Genomic DNA, 20798 nt, shown 5'->3' with positions numbered 1-20798 from the left:
GGGAGAGAGAGAGAGAGAGAGAGAGAGAGGGGGGAGAGAGAGAGAGAGAGAATACAAAACATACAACAAAACTTTATTGTCCCAGTTGAAGCAACAGAAACTCGTCCTGCAGTCTCCCTGTGAACCAATCAGTAACAAGTAACCCCCCCCCCTCACCTTGATCATCTGCTTGCAGACTCTCATCAGCTGGTAGTCGAGCTCCGGATCGCTCATCTCCTCCTCCTGCAGCCTGAAGATCCGCTGGTGACAACGCTGACTCAGCTGCTTCTTCTGCTCCTTCAGACACTCTATCATCTGAAGAGAGGAGGAGAGGAGAGGGGAGGAGAGAGGAGAGGAGAGGAAGAGAGGAGAGGAGGGGAGGAGGAGAGAGAAGAGGAGAGGAAGAGGAGGAGAGAGGAGAGGAGGAGAGAGAAGAGGGGAGGAGGAGAGAGGAGAGGAAGAGGAGGAGAGAGGAGAGGAGAATCGTTCCTGTGTTGACTCTCTCTGTATCAAGATCCACATTGAATCTGTCTAAACAGAGAAACACGTTCTACTGAGAGGAGCTGTTTTTTAAGTTCCTGATGTTCCTGATGGTTCTAATGGTTCTGATGTTCCTGATGGTTCTGATGTTCCTGATGGTTCTGATGGTTTTAATGATTCTGATGTTCCTGATGGTTCTGATGTTCCTAATGGTTCTGATTCTAATGGTTCTGACGGTTCTGATGTCCCTGATGGTTGTGATGGTTCTAATGATTCTGATGTTCCTGATGGTTTTAATGATTCTAATGGTTCTGATGTTCCTGATGGTTTTAATGATTCTAATGGTTCTGATGTTCCTGATGGTTCTGATGGTTTTAATGGTTCTGATGTTCCTGATGGTTCTGATGTTCCTAATGGTTCTAATGATTCTAATGGTTCTCATGGTTCTGATGTTCCTGATGGTTGTGATGGTTCTAATGATTCTGATGTTCCTGATGGTTTTAATGATTCTAATGGTTCTGATGTTCCTGATGGTTCTGATGGTTTTAATGATTCTAATGGTTCTGATGTTCCTGATGGTTCTGATGGTTTTAATGATTCTAATGGTTCTGATGTTCCTGATGGTTCTGATGGTTTTAATGATTCTAATGGTTCTGATGTTCCTGATGGTTCTGATGGTTTTAATGGTTCTAATGGTTCTGATGTTCCTGATGATTCTGATGGTTTTAATGGTTCTGATGTTCCTGATGATTCTGATGGTTTTAATGATTCTAATGGTTCTGATGTTCCTGATGGTTCTGATGTTCCTGATGGTTCTAATGGTTCTGATGTTCCTGATGGTTCTAATGTTCCTGATGGTTCTAATGGTTCTGATGTTCCTGATGGTTCTAATGTTCCTGATGTTCCTGATGTTCCTGATGGTTCTAATGTTCCTGATGTTCCTGATGGTTCTAATGTTCCTGATGGTTCTAATGGTTCTGATGTTCCTGATGGTTCTAATGTTCCTGATGTTCCTGATGGTTTTAATGGTTCTGATGTTCCTGATGGTTCTGATGTTCCTAATGGTTCTAATGATTCTAATGGTTCTCATGGTTCTGATGTTCCTGATGGTTGTGATGGTTCTAATGATTCTGATGTTCCTGATGGTTTTAATGATTCTAATGGTTCTGATGTTCCTGATGGTTCTGATGGTTTTAATGATTCTAATGGTTCTGATGTTCCTGATGGTTCTGATGTTCCTGATGGTTCTGATGGTTTTAATGATTCTAATGGTTCTGATGTTCCTGATGGTTCTGATGTTCCTGATGGTTCTGATGGTTTTAATGATTCTAATGGTTCTGATGTTCCTGATGGTTCTGATGGTTTTAATGATTCTAATGGTTCTGATGTTCCTGATGGTTCTGATGGTTTTAATGGTTCTAATGGTTCTGATGTTCCTGATGATTCTGATGGTTTTAATGGTTCTGATGTTCCTGATGATTCTGATGGTTTTAATGATTCTAATGGTTCTGATGTTCCTGATGGTTCTGATGTTCCTGATGGTTCTAATGGTTCTGATGTTCCTGATGGTTCTAATGTTCCTGATGGTTCTAATGGTTCTGATGTTCCTGATGGTTCTAATGTTCCTGATGGTTCTAATGGTTCTGATGTTCCTGATGGTTCTAATGTTCCTGATGTTCCTGATGGTTCTAATGTTCCTGATGGTTCTAATGGTTCTGATGTTCCTGATGGTTCTAATGTTCCTGATGTTCCTGATGGTTCTAATGGTTCTGATGTTCCTGATGGTTCTAATGTTCCTGATGTTCCTGCTGGTTCTAATGTTCCTGATGTTCCTGATGGTTCTAATGTTCCTGATGTTCCTGATGGTTCTAATGTTCCTGATGTTCCTGATGGTTCTAATGGTTCTGATGTTCCTGATGGTTCTAATGGTTCTGATGTTCCTGATGGTTCTAATGTTCCTGATGTTCCTGATGGTTCTAATGTTCCTGATGTTCCTGATGGTTCTAATGTTCCTGATGGTTCTAATGTTCCTGATGTTCCTGATGGTTCTAATGTTCCTGATGGTTCTAATGTTCCTGATGGTTCTAATGGTTCTGATGTTCCTGATGGTTCTAATGTTCCTGATGGTTCTAATGGTTCTGATGTTCCTGATGGTTCTAATGTTCCTGATGTTCCTGCTGGTTCTCACCTGAGCGTTACCAAATGCGACGTTGGAACACAGCCGGCTGATGTCGGCCTTACAGGAGTCGTACAACTCTGGTTCTAAACGAATATCCTCCGACTGAGAGGAGAGGAGACAAGGAGAGGAGGAAAGAGGAGAGGAGAGGAGACAAGGAGAAGAGGAGAGGATTTATCAGAAATATAGTTTTTCATACTCATGATTAATTCAGCAAAAACAGCTGAGTTAGAGGATAAATAAGTTTAGTGAGCTGGTGAACAGTTCTGCTACAGTGTAGCGTGGATGCTAGCTCCACTCGTTTCTATGGTTACAGTTCTGCTACAGTGTAGCGTGGATGCTAGCTCCACTCGTTTCTATGGTTACAGTTCTGCTACAGTGTAGCGTGGATGCTAGCTCCACTCGTTTCTATGGTTACAGGTCTGCTACAGTGTAGCATCGATACTAGCTCCAGTCGTTTCTACGGTTACAGTTCTGCTGAACTAATGTTTAGCAGGAGCTTGTAAGTTACTTCAGCTCGTAATATAATCATGTTCAATTAATATTTGGTGTCAAATGATGAGGAGCTGCTGAGTCGCTGTGTAACAAACTGATGAATCAGATAAAAATCAACCTGCAGAAACTGGACTGAACAGTTAGTTTACTGTTCCATCAACTAACAGTACACAGTGTGTACTCAGTATGCAGTAGAAACACTCAGTACGCAGTAGAAACACTCAGTAGAAACACTCAGTAGAAACACTCAGTACGCAGTAGAAACACTCAGTAGAAACACTCAGTAAGCAGGAGAAACACTCAGTAGAAACACTCAGTACGCAGTAGAAACACTAAGTAGAAACACTCAGTACGCAGTAGAAACACTCAGTAGAAACACTCAGTACGCAGTAGAAACACTCAGTAGAAACACTCAGTACGCAGTAGAAACACTCAGTAGAAACACTCAGTACGCAGTAGAAACACTCAGTAGAACTCCGTACCATCTCCAGCTCCTCCACTCTCAGCTGTTTGCGACACTTGAGAGAAACTCGCTGCTCCTTCACCTCCTGAAGAGTGTCGTTCCTCACTGTGGTGCTGAGACAGATCACTACATCCACTCTGAAGAGAGGAGGAGAGGAGAGGAGGAGGGGAGGAGGAGGAGAGAGGAGGAGAGGAGAGGAGAGGAGGAGGAGGAGAGGAGAGGAGGGGAGGAGGAGAGGAGGAGAGAGAGGAGAGGAAGAGAGGAGAGGGGAGGAGAGGAGGAAAGGAGAGAGAGGAGGAGGAGAGGAGAGGAGAGGAGAGGAGGAGGAGGAGAGGAGAGAGGAGAGGAGGAGAGGAGGAGAGAGAGGAGAGGAAGAGAGGAGAGGGGAGGAGAAGAGGAAAGGAGAGAGAGGAGGAGGAGAGGAGAGGAGAGGAGAGGAGGAGAGGAGGAGGAGAGGAGAGGAAGAGAGGAGAGAGGAGGAAGAGAGGAGAGAGGAGGAGAGAGGAGAGGAGGAGGAGGAGAGGAAGAGAGGAGGGGAGGAGGAGGAGAGAGGAGGAGAGGAGAGGAGGAGAGAGGAGAGGAGAGGAGGAGAGAGGAGAGGAAGAGAGGAGAGAGGAGAGGAAGAGGAGAGGGGAGGAGAGGAGAGAGGAGGAGAGGAGAGAGAGGAGAGGAGGGGAGGAGGAGGAGGGGAGGAGAGGAGAGGAAGAGAGGAGGAGGAGAGGAGAGAGAGGAGAAGAAAATGTAAATAAAAATGTGAATCAGTTCTTAAATCTAGATCATCTTCCAGTTGCTCCTCTTCCTCCACAGTAAACTGACTGGAGACCAGCTGGAACTGAAGCTTCTGGATTTTCAGTCCTAGAGATTGGAAACTTAAAGACTCTGATGTCATCTGTAATATACAGTGTGTATGAATATATGAACCATATGTCCCAAACTGAAAATCCTCTGAGTCGCATTAGTGAAGCTCAGCTTTTTAAAAACAGTTTAAAAGGAAAACAGTGTTCAGAGCATTAAATATAATCTGAATGTAAATATGAGATGTGAGGATCAGGTGATGAGAAACGACAGTTCAGCCCAAAACAACCAAACAGCTGAAAACTGATGAAGAGATTTCTGATATTTTAATGTGAAGCTTCAACATAAACATTTGTCACTTTGATGGAACAGAACAGCAAAGAACTCAGACCACTGTGTGTGTGTGTGTGTGTGTATGTACAGTATGTGTGTGTGTGTGTGTGTGTGAGGCTGGACTCACTTCTTCTTGATGTTGGGACACAGCCGCAGGACGTCCTCCTTACAGGCCATCTTAAACTTATAGGAGAACCGGAAGTCCTTCATCTGAACCTGCAGCCATCAATATATAGATCAGATATATTGATAAGCATCATATTCAGAGAGAGAGAGAGAGAGACAGACAGACAAACAGTCGTCATGGTAACTGACCAGTTGGAAGTGTGTGACTCCCACTGAACATTTGTCGTTCATCTCCTTCTGGTGTTTATTCTGAACCAGACACTCCATCAGATCACCTGTATCCACCTGGTTATCAGCCACGTCCTGCACACACACACACACACACACACACACACACACACACACACACACACACACACACACACACACACACACACACACACACACACAAGAAGGGAATGTAGCCAGTGAAGTTTTAACAAATCATATTGGATTGTAAAGACCTGTGGATTGTGTGTGTGTGTGTGTGTGTGTGTGTGTGCTCACATGGCAGTGGGCCTGGATGACGGGCTCACAGGCTCTGATGAGCAGAGCCTCGATCTGGATGTCCTGTGGGAAACAGACTGACTTCAGCTTCAGCTGATATTCACATGATTTAAAACACAAAGTTCAAACTGCAGGAGAGAAGAAGAAACGCTCAGAGAAACATCTGAGCTCCAAAACCAACAGAGAAGAAACCAAATGAGATGAAAACTCAACGAGGAAAAAACAACTTTCACAGAACTTTACATTCATCCTTCTGCATTTCAGTCTCAAATGTCCAGACTTTAATGTCTAACTTGAACATCTGAACACTTTATATTGAGTCTTTGGTCTTTGTCTGTTCTCAAACTTTGTCCCTGCAGGCTACTGTACACTCTCTCTGACTGTCAGCCAATCAAATCAAAGCAAAACAATGGCTCCGTATCAAAGAGGCTCCTGATTGGCTGCCTGTTCCACTGCTCTACACAAAGCGGTAGCATCTGAACCTCCTGCATGTGAACTAGACTAACTCCACCAGACTTTAAAGGTAACATGATGGACACACAGCAGTCTGACACAGATCTGAGTGTCGGTCAGGACCGTTGACCTCTGACCTCTGACTCCAGCTCCGTCAGGTTTCCCACCACGTCTCTGCAGCCAGAAACCAAATCCTCCAGATGATCCTGCAGACACTCCAGCTCCTGACACACACACACACACACACACACACACAGATATTTAAGTGTTAGCCCATAAATCAATAGCACAGAAGTAGTAGTATTTGTAGCAGCAGCAGTAGTAGTAGTATTTGTAGCAGTATTAGTAGTATTTGTAGCAGCAGTAGTAGTAGTAGTATATGTAGCAGTAGTAGTAGTAGTATTTGTAGCAGCAGTAGTAGTAGTATTTGTAGCAGTAGTAGTAGTATTTGTAGCAGTATTTGTAGCAGTAGTAGTAGTATTTGTAGCAGTAGTAGTAGTAGTATTTGTAGCAGTAGTAGTAGTATATGTAGCAGTAGTAGTAGTAGTATTTGTAGCAGCAGTAGTAGTAGTATTTGTAGCAGCAGTAGTAGTATTTGTAGCAGCAGTAGTAGTAGTATTTGTAGCAGCAGTAGTAGTAGTAGTATATGTAGCAGCAGTAGTAGTAGTATTTGTAGCAGCAGTAGTAGTATTTGTAGCAGCAGTAGTAGTAGTATTTGTAGCAGCAGTAGTAGTAGTAGTATTTGTAGCAGCAGTAGTAGTAGTAGTATATGTAGCAGCAGTAGTAGTAGTATTTGTAGCAGCAGTAGTAGTAGTAGTATTTGTAGCAGCAGTAGTAGTAGTAGTATATGTAGCAGCAGTAGTAGTAGTATTTGTAGCAGCAGTAGTAGTAGTATTTGTAGCAGCAGTAGTAGTAGTAGTATATGTAGCAGCAGTAGTAGTAGTATTTGTAGCAGCAGTAGTAGTAGTAGTATATGTAGCAGCAGTAGTAGTAGTATTTGTAGCAGCAGTAGTAGTATTTGTAGCAGCAGTAGTAGTAGTATTTGTAGCAGCAGTAGTAGTAGTAGTATATGTAGCAGCAGTAGTAGTAGTATTTGTAGCAGCAGTAGTAGTATTTGTAGCAGCAGTAGTAGTATTTGTAGCAGCAGTAGTAGTAGTATTTGTAGCAGCAGTAGTAGTAGTAGTATATGTAGCAGCAGTAGTAGTAGTATTTGTAGCAGCAGTAGTAGTAGTATTTGTAGCAGCAGTAGTAGTAGTAGTATATGTAGCAGCAGTAGTAGTAGTATTTGTAGCAGCAGTAGTAGTATTTGTAGCAGCAGTAGTAGTAGTATTTGTAGCAGCAGTAGTAGTAGTAGTATATGTAGCAGCAGTAGTAGTAGTATTTGTAGCAGCAGTAGTAGTATTTGTAGCAGCAGTAGTAGTATTTTTAGCAGTACTCTGTCCCACCTGGCCCGTGTCGGTCTTCTCGCTGCACCATTTTCCCAGATCTGTCATGCAGCGTTTCTGCAGCTCAGGATCCAGCTTCACATCCAGCGCCCGCTGGTGGAGAATCCTCTGCACCTCCACCTTACAGTCCCGGGACAGCTGCACACACACACACACACACGCACACGCACACACACGCGCACACACGCGCGCGCACACAGAGCAGTGGCTGTCAGTGGCTGGCAAGCACAGATTACAATCATCTCAAATATTATCATTTCCGTCATCGTCACCACTATTGCCATCATCATCATCATTTCATCCCACCACCATGATCAATACAGATAGATTGAGGTGAGCAGCAGACTGTTTACCTGCTCCTCTGGTTCCAGCTGTTGAATTGAAAACACAACAGTTAACCTGCTGATCTGCTGTTTGTCTCCTCTCCTCACTGAGATTCAACATTTCTACATTTAACTCCATTTATAAAGTACAACACCACAACTGACAAAACACACTATTGAATAGTACTGAAGTTATCAATTATCTTGAGAAGATTTCTTATGAAACAGTAACATTTCAGATGACATAATTATTTATATTTTTTAAATATTGAACAATGAAGAGTCTTAACGGCACGAGACCTACAGGCAGGTGAGTAAACATACGCGATAGTGTATAGTAGTTTCTGATTGGTTGTGTTCTCTATATAGAATAACACTTCATAACAACATATAACACATAATGTGTAAGAAAGATGACTTTTTAAAGTTCTCCTTTCACAAAGCACAGAAAGCGGCTTCTACCGGCTTCTAACGGCCTCTAACTGGCTCCTAACGGCTTCTAACCGGCTTCTAACGGCTTCTATCAGCTTCTAACGGCCTCTAACGGCTTCTAACGGCTTCTATCAGCTTCTAACGGCCTCTAACGGCTTCTAACGGCTTCTATCAGCTTCTAACGGCCTCTAACGGCTTCTATCGGCTTCTAATGGCTTCTAACCAGCTTCTACCGGCTTCTAACAGCCTCTAACTGGCTTCTAACGGCTTCTAACCAGCTTCTAACGGCTTCTAACGGCCTCTAACCAGCTTCTAACGGCTTCTAACGGCCTCTAACCAGCTTCTAACGGCTTCTATCGGCTTCTAACGGCCTCTAACCGGCTTCTACCAGCTTCTAACGGCCTCTAACCGGCTTCTACCGGCTTTTACCGGCTTCTAACGGCCTCTAACCAGCATCTAACGGCTTCTAACGGCCTCTAGCCAGCATCTAACAGCTTCTAACGGCCTCTAACCAGCATCTAACGGCTTCTAACGGCCTCTAACCAGCTTCTACCGGCTTCCAACGGCCTCTAACGGCCTCTAACCAGCTTCTAACGGCTTCTATCGGCTTCTAACGGCCTCTAACCGGCTTCTACCAGCTTCTAACGGCCTCTAACCGGCTTCTACCGGCTTCTAACGGCCTCTAACCGGCTTCTAACGGCCTCTAACCGGCTTCTAACGGCTTCTATCAGCTTCTAACGGCCTCTAACCGGCTTTTAACGGCCTCTAACCGGCTTCTAACGGCTTCTATCAGCTTCTAACGGCCTCTAACCGGCTTCTAACCGGCTTCTAACGGCTTCTATCAGCTTCTAACGGCCTCTAACCGGCTTCTAACCGGCTTCTAACGGCTTCTAACGGCCTCTAACGGCCTCTAACCAGCTTCTAACAGCCTCTAACCGGCTTCTAACGGCTTCTAACGGCTTCTAACGGCTTCTAACGGCCTCTAACGGCCTCTAACGGCCTCTAACCAGCTTCTAACAGCCTCTAACCGGCTTCTAACCGGCTTCTAACCGGCTTCTAACCGGCTTCTAACCGGCTTCTAACGGCCTCTAACCGGCTTCTACCAGCTTCTAACGGCCTCTAACCGGCTTCTACCGGCTTCTAACGGCCTCTAACCGGCTTCTAACGGCTTCTATCAGCTTCTAACGGCCTCTAACCGGCTTTTAACGGCCTCTAACCGGCTTCTAACGGCCTCTAACCGGCTTCTAACGGCTTCTATCAGCTTCTAACGGCCTCTAACCGGCTTCTAACCGGCTTCTAACGGCTTCTATCAGCTTCTAACAGCCTCTAACCGGCTTCCAACCGGCTTCTAACGGCCTCTAACGGCCTCTAACCAGCTTCTAACAGCCTCTAACCGGCTTCTAACCGGCTTCTAACGGCTTCTAACGGCTTCTAACGGCCTCTAACGGCCTCTAACCAGCTTCTAACAGCCTCTAACCGGCTTCTAACCGGCTTCTAACGGCCTCTAACCGGCTTCTAATGGCCTCTAACCGGCTTCTAACCGGCTTCTAACGGCCTCTAACCGGCTTCTAACCGGCTTCTAATGGCTTCTAATGGCTTCTACCGGCTTCTAATGGCTTCTAACGGCCTCTAACCGGCTTCTAACCGGCTTCTACCAGCTTCTAACCGGCTTCAAAAGGCTTCTAACCGGCTTCTAACCAGCGGGCCTCTAACCAGCTTCCAACGGCTTCTAACCGCCTTCTAAACGCCTTCTAACTGGCTTTTAACCGGCCTCTATCCGGCTTGTAACCAGCTTCTAACCAGCCTCTAACCGGCTTCCAACAGATTTCTAACCAGCTTCTAACTGCCTTCTAACTGGCTTCTAACAGGCTTTTAACCGGCCTCTAACTGGCTTCTAACCGGATTCTAACCAGCTTCTAACCGGTCACTAACAGGCTTTTAACCGGCCTCTAACTGGCTTCTAACCGGCTTCCAACCGACCTCTAACTGGCTTCCAACAGATTTCTAACCGGCTTCTAACTGCCTTCTAACTGGCTTCCAACCGGCTTCCAACCAGCTTCTAACAGGTCTCTACCAGGCTTTCAACCGGCTTCCAAAGGCCTTCCAACTGGCCTCTAACTGGCTTCTAACTGGCTTCTAACTGGCTTCTAACTGGCTTCTAACTGGCTTCTAACTGGCTTCTAACTGGCCTCTAACTGGCTTCTAACTGGCTTCTAACTGGCTTCTAACTGGCTTCCAAATGCCTTCCAACTGGCCTCTAACTGGCTTCTAACTGGCTTCTAACTGGCTTCTAACTGACACCAATAAGCTTTTTTCATAGTAATATTAAGAGCTCCAGTTTTCAGTGTCCAACATTAGAATCCACAGTGTGTGTGTCAGGGGTCAGAGGTCAGAGGTCAGATGTGTGATGTCAGAGGGTAGGGTCAGGCGGTCGTACCCGGCGGCCCTGCTCCTCGGTGCGGTAGGCGTGGCGGTACAGGCAGGAGAAGACGGCGCCCGGCGGCATCAGTTCGCTCGTCTCGTTCCAGCCGTGTGTGTGGCAGAGCCGGGCGGCGTCGCCCTGACACTTCTTATACAGGACGGGGTCCAGCCTGGGGGAGGGGGAGGGGGAGGGGGAGGGGGGGTTGGGGTTAAATGAACATGAGAACATGAGTCATTTTTACATTTTAACTCACACTACAGCTCTTCACAGCAGCACTAAACCAGGCTGGGAGATATCGCTGTTTTGGCTCTGAATACATTTGAAATCGACTTCAGCATCATCTAAAAAAATAAAGAATGCAGCCTGGTGCAAAACATCTTCAGTATATATCACCATGTTGGGTTTTGCACCAGGCTACATTTTAAATTACCAAACACCAAAGTCATTTAAATCACCAAAAAAATCAGCAAGGGAATTTCCCTAACCCTAACCCTGGTTCATGGCTGATTGCTGCTGCAGAGTCAGAACCTCACTCTGAACCTCCACCTGCTGCAGAGCCTCACTCTGAACCTCCACCTGCTGCAGAACCTCACTCTGAACCTCCACCTGCTGCAGAGCCTCACTCTGAACCTCCACCTGCTGCAGAGCCTCACTCTGAACTCTGAACCTCCACCTGCTGCAGAGCCTCACTCTGAACTCTGAACCTCCACCTGCTGCAGAACCTCACTCTGAACCTCCACCTGCTGCAGAGCCTCACTCTGAACTCTGAACCTCCACCTGCTGCAGAGCCTCACTCTGAACTCTGAACCTCCACCTGCTGCAGAGCCTCACTCTGAACCTCCACCTGCTGCAGAGTCAGAACCTCACTCTGAACCTCCACCTGCTGCAGAACCTCACTCTGAACTCTGAACCTCCACCTGCTGCAGAACCTCACTCTGAACTCTGAACCTCCACCTGCTGCAGAACCTCACTCTGAACCTCCACCTGCTGCAGAGCCTCACTCTGAACTCTGAACCTCCACCTGCTGCAGAACCTCACTCTGAACTCTGAACCTCCACCTGCTGCAGAGCCTCATTCTGAACTCTGAACCTCCACCTGCTGCAGAACCTCACTCTGAACTCTGAACCTCCACCTGCTGCAGAGCCTCACTCTGAACTCTGAACCTCCACCTGCTGCAGAGCCTCACTCTGAACTCTGAACCTCCACCTGCTGCAGAACCTCACTCTGAACCTCCACCTGCTGCAGAGCCTCACTCTGAACTCTGAACCTCCACCTGCTGCAGAGCCTCACTCTGAACTCTGAACCTCCACCTGCTGCAGAGCCTCACTCTGAACCTCCACCTGCTGCAGAGCCTCACTCTGAACTCTGAACCTCCACCTGCTGCAGAGCCTCACTCTGAACTCTGAACCTCCACCTGCTGCAGAGCCTCACTCTGAACCTCCACCTGCTGCAGAGCCTCACTCTGAACTCTGAACCTCCACCTGCTGCAGAGCCTCACTCTGAACCTCCACCTGCTGCAGAGCCTCACTCTGAACTCTGAACCTCCACCTGCTGCAGAACCTCACTCTGAACCTCCACCTGCTGCAGAGCCTCACTCTGAACTCTGAACCTCCACCTGCTGCAGAGTCAGAACCTCACTCTGAACTCTGAACCTCCACCTGCTGCAGAACCTCACTCTGAACTCTGAACCTCCACCTGCTGCAGAACCTCACTCTGAACCTCCACCTGCTGCAGAGCCTCACTCTGAACTCTGAACCTCCACCTGCTGCAGAGCCTCACTCTGAACTCTGAACCTCCACCTGCTGCAGAGCCTCACTCTGAACTCTGAACCTCCACCTGCTGCAGAGTCAGAACCTCACTCTGAACCTCCACCTGCTGCAGAGCCTCACTCTGAACTCTGAACCTCCACCTGCTGCAGAGCCTCACTCTGAACTCTGAACCTCCACCTGCTGCAGAGCCTCACTCTGAACTCTGAACCTCCACCTGCTGCAGAGCCTCACTCTGAACTCTGAACCTCCACCTGCTGCAGTGTGACTCACTTCCAGTCTCTGGAGATGAAGTACTGCAGCTCCAGCAGCCGCTGCTCACACTCCTCCACCATCTTCTCTGTGTACAGATGCTCCATCAGACATGACAGGATCCTGCTCACACACACACACACACACACACACACACACACACAGACAAACACACACTCTACATCAGCTGATGAACCAAAACATAAAAGTGAGACTGATCAAGTGAAACTTCAGTGTTTCAATGTGTGTGTGTGTGTGTGTGTGTGTGTGTGCAGCTCACATGGGGTCTCCGTTGCGGATGTGTTTGCAGGCGGTCTGGATCACAGACTCACAGGCTTCATTCAGCGCTCGGTCGATCCGGTAGTCGGCTCCGGGGTCGGCAGACTGGACCAGGGTCTGGAGCTGGGGGGGGGGGGCAGCTGTGACTTGGCGGTAATCAATAGATATTGCAACAACATTGATCTCTTGAAACTAGGGAGTTTTTGTTCCAGGACAGTACGGGCAAAACTGGGAGTTTTGAAAGCCAGAAATCTCAGCAACTAATCGATCAGTCATTATTATTGATCAACAATCCTATCAGCCGCCACAGATACTGTGTCCTGTTTGTGCAGTGGGAAATCCTTTAAAAGGAACAGCTCGACTTTATATTTATTTTTGATGGTTGCTTTGAAATATTAAAATATGTCAGACATCCGGTCCAGACAGAGTGCGGTGCGGCGGTGAGAGTCTTACGGCGCTCTGGCAGAGGCTGTCCCCGGTCCCGGTCCCGGTGCCGGTCCCGGTCCCGGTGCCAGTCCGCTCGGCGCGGCCGGCCCTCATCAGGCAGTGCAGCGTCCGGCCCTTCCTGTGCAGACCGGAGCAGTGAGCCTCGATCTCCGACCGGCAGTGAAGAACGATCTCTGGACTCAGAGAGAAATCCTCCATCAGCATCCGCCGGTAGTCCAGCATCTCCCCCTGACACTCCCCACTGACCGGACGACCTGCACACACACACACACACAGATGGAATCATATGGTGATGATATTATAATAATAATAATAATAATAATAACTTTATTTATATAGCACTTATTAAAAACAGAGTTACAAAGTGCTTTACAAAAGCAGATTAACAACCAGTAAAAACAACACAAAGTAAAAAGGAAAGTAAAACAACATGAAACAGTTGTATTAAAAGTATTAAAAGCAAGTCTAAAAAAGTGAGTTTTGAGAAGGGATTTAAGGAGGCCACTGAGTTTGCCCGCCTGACATCCTCTGGCAGGCAGTTCCAGAGGGAAGGAGCCCTAAGAGCAAACCCACGATCACCAAGAGTCTTCAGCCTCGACCCGGGAACTGTCAGAAGGGCCTCGCCAGAGGATCTCAGGCTGCGCTCTGGATCGTACGGGGTTAAAAGGTCTGTGATGTAAGAGGGAGCTAGACCGAGCCGTGCTTTGAAAGTAATAAATAAAACCTTAAAATCAATTCTAAAACTAATGGGTAGCCAATGAAGGGAGGCTAAGACTGGGGTGATGTGTTCAAATCTTCTAGTACGAGTTAAAAGTCTGGCTGCTGCATTTTGGAGTAATTGTAGACATGAAAGGTTTGTCTTATTGAGGGTGGAGCATAAAGAATTTTAACTTAATCTAGATCTAAATCTGATTTCAGATTCATATGGGATACCATGACACACAATTCTGCTGTCTGAACTGATCAAACTCATCAAAATTAATTTCACTACAAACCACTCCCCCCCCCCCCCCTCACCGCGGTGCACGGCGGCCTCCAGGCAGAGCAGCAGGAAGGACAGCCGGGCCTCGCGGGCGCGCGGCAGGCTGGAGTCCAGACTGCAGCGCTGCTTCCTCAGGTCCGCCTTACAGGCTTTAGCCAGAGAATAACTGACTCTGTAGTCCTGAGAGATCAGCTTCTGACGGGTGGTGAGGGCGTCCCGGCACTGAGGGGGGGGGGGGGGGGGGGGGGGGGCGGAGAGAAGGCAGAAAAACAATTAATGACTTAACAAGTTCATTACTGCCACAAATCATGACTGACTTGATGAATAAATTCTGGGCCAATGAGAATTCTCCCAGCCTCCTGGCCCCGCCCCCCTGGGTGAGGGCGGGGGGGGGGGGGGGGGGGGTCATACCTTCTCTGACATGGCTTCCTCAAACTTATGGTTGAACAGACACTTGTAGACTTTCCCCTCTCCTGCCTGAGTCTGAGAGGAGGAAAGAGGAAAAAGATCTTTAATGAAATCCCCAAAACAGAAAGAGACGAAAGAAACATTGAGCAGCCAGAACAGACGGAGGTGAAGAAATCGACTGAATGTTGAAAACAACCACCAGTCTCTCTCTGATTATTATTGATTAGCAGTGATTCATATTAACAACAATTAACAATTAATCATGGTTTGAATGTAGAAACTGTTGTTTGTTCTGATTTTTGAAAATGTACTTTTTGTGTATTGCTTTGACAGTAGAGTCAGTAATCAGTAGAGTCAGTAGAAGTCAGTAGAGTCAGTTGAGTCAGTAGAAGTCAGTAATCAGTAGAGTCAGTAGAAGTCAGTAGAGTCAGTTGAGTCAGTAGAAGTCAGTAATCAGTAGTCAGTAGAAGTCAGTAGAGTCAGTAGAAGTCAGTAGAGTCAGTAATCAGTAGAGTCAGTAGAAGTCAGTAGAGTCAGTTGAGTCAATAGAAGTCAGTAATCAGTAGAGTCAGTAGAAGTCAGTAGAGTCAGTAATCAGTAGAGTCCGTAGAAGTCAGTAGTCACTAGAGTCAGTAGAAGTCAGTAGAGTCAGTAGAAGTCAGTAGAAGTCAGTAGAGTCAGTAATCAGTAGAGTCCGTAGAAGTCAGTAGTCACTAGAGTCAGTAGAAGTCAGTAGAGTCAGTAGAAGTCAGTAGAAGTGAGTAGACGTCAGTAGAGTCAGTAGAAGTGATTAGAGTCAGAAGACGTCAGTAGAGTCAGTAGAAGTCCGTAAAAGTCATTGGAGTCAGTAGAAGTCAGTAGAGTCAGTAGACGTCATTACGATCAGTAGAAGTCAGTAGAATCAGTAGAAGTCAGTACAGTCAGTAGAAGTCAGTAGAGTCAGTAGAGTCAGTAGAAGTCAGTAGAGTCAGTAGAAGTCAGTAGAAGGCAGTAGAAGTCAATAGAGTCAGTAGAAGTCAGTAGAGTCAGTAGAAGTCAGTAGAAGTCAGTAGAGTCAGTAGAAGTCAGTAGAGTCAGTAGAAGTCAATAGAGTCAGTAGAGTCAGTAGAAGTCATTACGATCAGTAGAAGTCAGTAGAATCAGTAGAAGTCAGTACAGTCAGTAGAGTCAGTAGAAGTCAGTAGAGTCAGTAGAAGTCAATAGAGTCAGTAGAAGTCAGTAGAAGTCAGTAGAGTCAGCAGAAGTCTGTAGAAGTCAGTAGAAGTCAGTAGAGTCAGTAGAGTCAGTAGAGTCAGCAGAGTCAGTAGAAGTCAGTAGAGTCAGTAGAAGTCAGTAGAGTCAGTAGAGTCAGTAGAGTCAGCAGAGTCAGTAGAAGTCAGTAGAGTCAGTAGAGTCAGTAGAAGTCAGTAGAAGTCAGTAGAGTCAGCAGAGTCAGTAGAGTCAGTAGAGTCAGTAAAAGTCAGTAAAAGTCAGTAGAGTCAGTAGAAGTCAGTAGAAGTCAGCAGAGTCAGTAGAAGTCAGTAGAAGTCAGCAGAGTCAGTAGAAGTCAGTAGAAGTCAGCAGAGTCAGTAGAAGTCAGTAGAGTCAGTAAAAGTCAGTAGAGTCAGTAGAAGTCAGTAGAAGTCAGCAGAGTCAGTAGAAGTCAGTAGAGTCAGTAGAGTCAGCAGAGTCAGTAGAAGTCAGTAGTCAGTAGAGTCTGCAGAGTCAGCAGAGTCAGTAGAAGTCAGTAGAGTCAGTAGAAGTCAGTAGAAGTCAGCAGTCAGTAGAAGTCAGTAGAGTCAGTAGAAGTCATTAGAGTCAGTAGAAGTCAGTAGAAGTCAGCAGAGTCAGTAGAGTCAGTAGAAGTCAGTAGAAGTCAGTAGAAGTCAGTAGAGTCAGTAGAGTCAGTAGAGTCAGTAGAAGTCAGCAGAGTCAGTAGAAGTCAGTAGAAGTCAGTAGAGTCAGTAGAAGTCAGTAGAAGTCAGCAGAGTCAGTAGAAGTCAGTAGAGTCAGTAAAAGTCAGTAGAGTCAGTAGAAGTCAGTAGAAGTCAGCAGAGTCAGTAGAAGTCAGTAGAGTCAGTAGAGTCAGCAGAGTCAGTAGAAGTCAGTAGTCAGTAGAGTCTGCAGAGTCAGCAGAGTCAGTAGAAGTCAGTAGAGTCAGTAGAAGTCAGTAGAAGTCAGCAGAGTCAGTAGAAGTCAGTAGAGTCAGTAGAAGTCATTAGAGTCAGTAGAAGTCAGTAGAAGTCAGCAGAGTCAGTAGAGTCAGTAGAAGTCAGTAGAAGTCAGTAGAGTCAGTAGAGTCAGTAGAGTCAGTAGAAGTCATTAGAGTCAGCAGAGTCAGTAGAAGTCAGTAGAAGTCAGCAGAGTCAGTAGAAGTCAGTAGAGTCAGTAGAGTCAGCAGAGTCAGCAGAGTCAGTAGAGTCAGTAGAGTCAGTAGAAGTCAGTAGAGTCAGTAGAGTCTCTTACGTTCTGGCAGAACCTCTCCCGGTCGTCGCGGCAGGAGAAGTAAAGATGGTGGTCGAGGTGGAAATCGTCGGAGGAAAGCTCCGCCACCCGCAGGATCGCCTTCTGACACTCCTCTCTGATTGGACGAGCCCGCTCCTGCTGCTCCGCCTCCCGCACCAACGCCTTCTCCAGACAGGAAATGACCTCACCCTGAGAGTGGACATCCTGAGGGGGCGGGGGGGGGGGGGGGGGGGGGGGGAATAAGAATGGAGGAAAGAGGAAGTAGGGAGAGAGGAGAGAGGGGAGGTGGGAGGAGGTAAGGAAAGGAGAGGAGGAAAAGAGGAGACAGGAAGAAGAGAGGGGAGGTGAGGGTGAAGAGGAGGAAGAATGGAGGAGGAGGACAAGGAGGAGAGGGAGGAAGGATGGAAGGAAGGAGGAGGGAGGTAAGGAGCTTCTCTGTAAGAGAGTCCAGGTAAAAACACACACACACACACACACACACACACACACACACACACACACACACCTTGTGTCCCACGCTGACGCTGCCGCAGCGCAGGAAGTTGATGTCTTCTCTGCATTTGTCCATGAAGCCGCAGATGAGCCGGTAGTCGCTGAAGACGATGCCGGTCATCTTGGTGATGTACTGGTTACACTGGTACTCACTGATGTTGCCACGGTGATCCACCAGGCAGGACACCAGGAAGCCCCGCCCACGCTCCTCCTCGTTACACTCCTTTATCTACAGAATCCAACACACACGGACACACGGTTAGGCCCAATCCCAAACCAGCCCCTATCCCCTCGCCCTATCCGCTCCCCCTCCGTCTGCACGTCGGCTAGCAGGAAGCGCACCTGCAGCAGGAGACTGGAGGAAACACCAGACAACTGTTAAGTTCCATCTCTCTACTTTGTCGAGTATTTTTGATCATTCACACACAGCTTTGTTTTCCTCACGCTGACTTTACAGCCTCAAACTAAATCACAGAATGTGGTGAAGTTTAAAACTAAAAAAGGAGAATATCACTTTGTCCCTCAGGTCGCTGACCCAGAAATGCCTTTATGCAAACAAAAACAGTCCAGTTTACTTCACATTTCATTCTCATGGTTTTGGATGTTCTGTGTTTACAGTGACAGCAACCTGTTATCGTTGCAACGGCAAAACAGCCGCGCGAGCACGGCGTCAATCGGTTGCCATGGTGATGACTGCTTCCAATTCTTCCGGTAGAGTGGCGAGGGCGTCCCATAGTTTGTTTCTACCCTCCCCCTTCACCCGAAGGCCTCCACAGCTGCGAGTGTAACTTGATTTGGAGTGACACTTGGTAGTGAAGTGGTTTGAGATTGGGCCTTAGACTGAGTAGACTGAAGTCAATACTGTAACCAAGTCAATACTGCAAGAAATACTGTAACCAAGTCAATACTGCAAGAAATACTGTAACCAAGTCAATACTGCAAGAAATACTGTAACCAAGTCAATACTGCAAGAAATACTGTAACCAAGTCAATACTGCAAGAAATACTGTAACCAAATCAATACTGCAAGAAATACTGTAACCAAGTCAATACTGCAAGAAATACTGTAACCAAGTCAATACTGCAAGAAATACTGTAACCAAGTCAATACTGCAAGAAATACTGTAACCAAATCAATACTGCAAGAAATACTGTAACCAAGTCAATACTGCAAGAAATACTGTAACCAAGTCAATACTGCAAGAAATACTGTAACCAAGTCAGTATTAAGTCAAAACTGTAACAGTACTGTAGCAGAGATAATGCTGCAGCTGTGAGTCAGTGACATCAGGCAACATCTGTCATCACTCTGCCCATCTTTCACCTCAATATAATGTTAAGTATGAAAAGACAGAATGTATCTAAAAGCTTCAGAGTGATGCTCCAGGGTTCGGGTCAGGTCAGTCTGTCAGTGCCTTGCCCCTCAGGGAGTTGAACCCTCACCCTCCTCAGTCTGTCAGTGCCTTGCTCTGCTCCTCAGGGAGTTGAACCCTCACCCTCCTCAGTCTGTCAGTGCCTTGCTCTGCTCCTCAGGGAGTTGAACCCTCACCCTCCTCAGGCTGTCAGTGCCTTGCTCCTCAGGGAGTTGAACCCTCACCCTCCTCAGTCTGTCAGTGCCTTGCTCTGCTCCTCAGGGAGTTGAACCCTCACCCTCCTCAGTCTGTCAGTGCCTTGCTCTGGTCCTCAGGGAGTTGAACCCTCACCCTCCTCAGGCTGTCAGTGCCTTGCTCTGCTCCTCAGGGAGTTGAACCCTCACCCTCCTCAGGCTGTCAGTGCCTTGCTCTGCTCCTCAGGGAGTTGAACCCTCACCCTCCTCAGGCTGTCAGTGCCTTGCTCTGCTCCTCAGGGAGTTGAACCCTCACCCTCCTGCAGAGCGGACTGGACTCACCTCACTGATGCTGCTCTTGCAGACTTCCAGAGCCACAGACTCAAACTTGGGATCTGTGGTCAGGTTGAGTTTATAGTTCCACAGGAGCTGAGGGAGGGAGGGAGGAGGGAGGAGGGATGGAGGAGGAGGTAGGAGGGAGGGAAGGAAGGAAGGAAAGAAATAAGAGATTAGATGATTCTCATCCATGCATGGTCAAGTCCAGAGTCTTGTCAGAAATGCTCCCCACCCCTCCCAATGTCCTGTATTGTTATACATTGAGTTCAACTGTTTTGAATGTATTGAATTACTTTTATGTTATTGTTTATATGTATAGAATCTGTAGAATTGTTTGTTTATTATCCATTATTGATTTGACTTGATCCTTTGCAAATGCTTTGGCAACATAGATCCTTTCTGTCATGCTAATAAAGCAAATTTGAATTGAATTGAATTGAGAGAGAGAGAGAGAGAGAGAGAGAGAGAGAGAGAAGGGGAGGGAGAGAGAGAGCAAGAGAGAGAGAGAGGGGGGTTCGAGAGAGAGAGAGACAGAGAGCGAGAGAGAGACAGAGAGAGAGAGGGAGAGAGAGAGAGAGAGAGGGGGGAGGGAGAGAGAGAGCAAGAGAGAGAGAGAGAGGGGTTCAAGAGAGAGAGAGACAGAGAGAGAGAGAGAGACAGAGAGCGAGAGAGAGACAGAGAGAGAGAGAGGGAGAGAGAGAGAGAGAGAGGGGGGAGGGAGAGAGAGAGCAAGAGAGAGAGAGAGAGGGGTTCAAGAGAGAGAGAGACAGAGAGAGAGAGAGAGACAGAGAGCGAGAGAGAGAGAGAGAGAGGGAGAGAGAGAGAGAGAGGGAGAGAGACAGAGAGAGAGAGAGAGAAGCACTTCACAGTTCTGTAATTAAGACAGTCCAAGAGGTTCTTTAACCTTGTGATGCGTCATAAACCTTTAACTGCAGCATCATCATCTGAGGCTCTTCTGAGATCCAGAGGGAACCAACAGGAACCTGAAGAACCTGAAGAACCCTCACTAGGAAAGTCTCCCTGCAGGGTTCCTTGAAGAACCCCAATATGCTACAGGGTGGATTTGTCTCCTCGTGCGGTTCTGATCTGGTCTGTATGCCATGGATTGGAATGTGACACTACACTACATATAGAAGTGTGTGTGTGTGTGTGTGTGTGTGTGTGTGTGTGCATGTCCTGATGATGGTCCCGATTATAGTGACATCATTTTGAATCACGAGAGAGAGTTGGTGGTGAGAGAATCACACAATCAGTCAATTATTGATTGGCAATACACTGGAGGTGTGTGTGTGTGTGTGTGTGTGTGTGTGTGTGTGTGTGTGTGGAGGGAAGTTAACTTACATGGTTGCAGTCAGCAGCAATCTCAGTTTCCTGCAGAGAGAGAGAGAGGTTATGTTACGTTATGTTTGAACAGCAGCTGAATTCAACTACTTGGAC

At 47.0% G+C, this 20798-nt stretch overlaps 1 protein-coding gene across 4 annotated transcripts in view; it reads right to left on the bottom strand.

Annotated features, from left to right (window-relative positions):
- LOC139919600 (Golgi apparatus protein 1-like) overlaps positions 1-20798 on the bottom strand; it is a 38209-nt gene that overhangs the window by 4283 nt on the left and 13128 nt on the right. Inside the window, exons 2-20 of one of the 4 annotated variants that reach the window (XM_078291246.1) lie at positions 20703-20732; positions 19368-19454; positions 17493-17708; positions 16988-17191; positions 14546-14617; positions 14170-14356; positions 13159-13406; positions 12707-12828; positions 12448-12549; positions 10424-10577; positions 7585-7602; positions 7232-7369; positions 5924-6010; positions 5334-5396; positions 5037-5150; positions 4849-4937; positions 3613-3730; positions 2648-2740; positions 157-294 (exon numbers count right to left, since the gene is read on the bottom strand). In XM_078291246.1, coding sequence (XP_078147372.1) covers positions 157-294; positions 2648-2740; positions 3613-3730; positions 4849-4937; positions 5037-5150; positions 5334-5396; positions 5924-6010; positions 7232-7369; positions 7585-7602; positions 10424-10577; positions 12448-12549; positions 12707-12828; positions 13159-13406; positions 14170-14356; positions 14546-14617; positions 16988-17191; positions 17493-17708; positions 19368-19454; positions 20703-20732 — 2280 coding nt within the window. Of the gene's footprint in view, positions 1-156; positions 295-2647; positions 2741-3612; positions 3731-4848; positions 4938-5036; positions 5151-5333; positions 5397-5923; positions 6011-7231; positions 7378-7584; positions 7603-10409; positions 10578-12447; positions 12550-12706; positions 12829-13158; positions 13407-14169; positions 14357-14545; positions 14618-16987; positions 17192-17492; positions 17709-19367; positions 19455-20702; positions 20733-20798 lie in introns of all 4 variants that reach the window. The other 3 variants (XM_078291180.1, XM_078291208.1, XM_078291241.1) reach the window with 3 other exon arrangements.

This window comes from Centroberyx gerrardi, chromosome 1, assembly GCF_048128805.1.
Source record: "Centroberyx gerrardi isolate f3 chromosome 1, fCenGer3.hap1.cur.20231027, whole genome shotgun sequence".
NCBI classification, from domain to species: domain Eukaryota; kingdom Metazoa; phylum Chordata; class Actinopteri; order Beryciformes; family Berycidae; genus Centroberyx; species Centroberyx gerrardi.
This window is presented reverse-complemented; position numbering and strand designations above follow the sequence as displayed.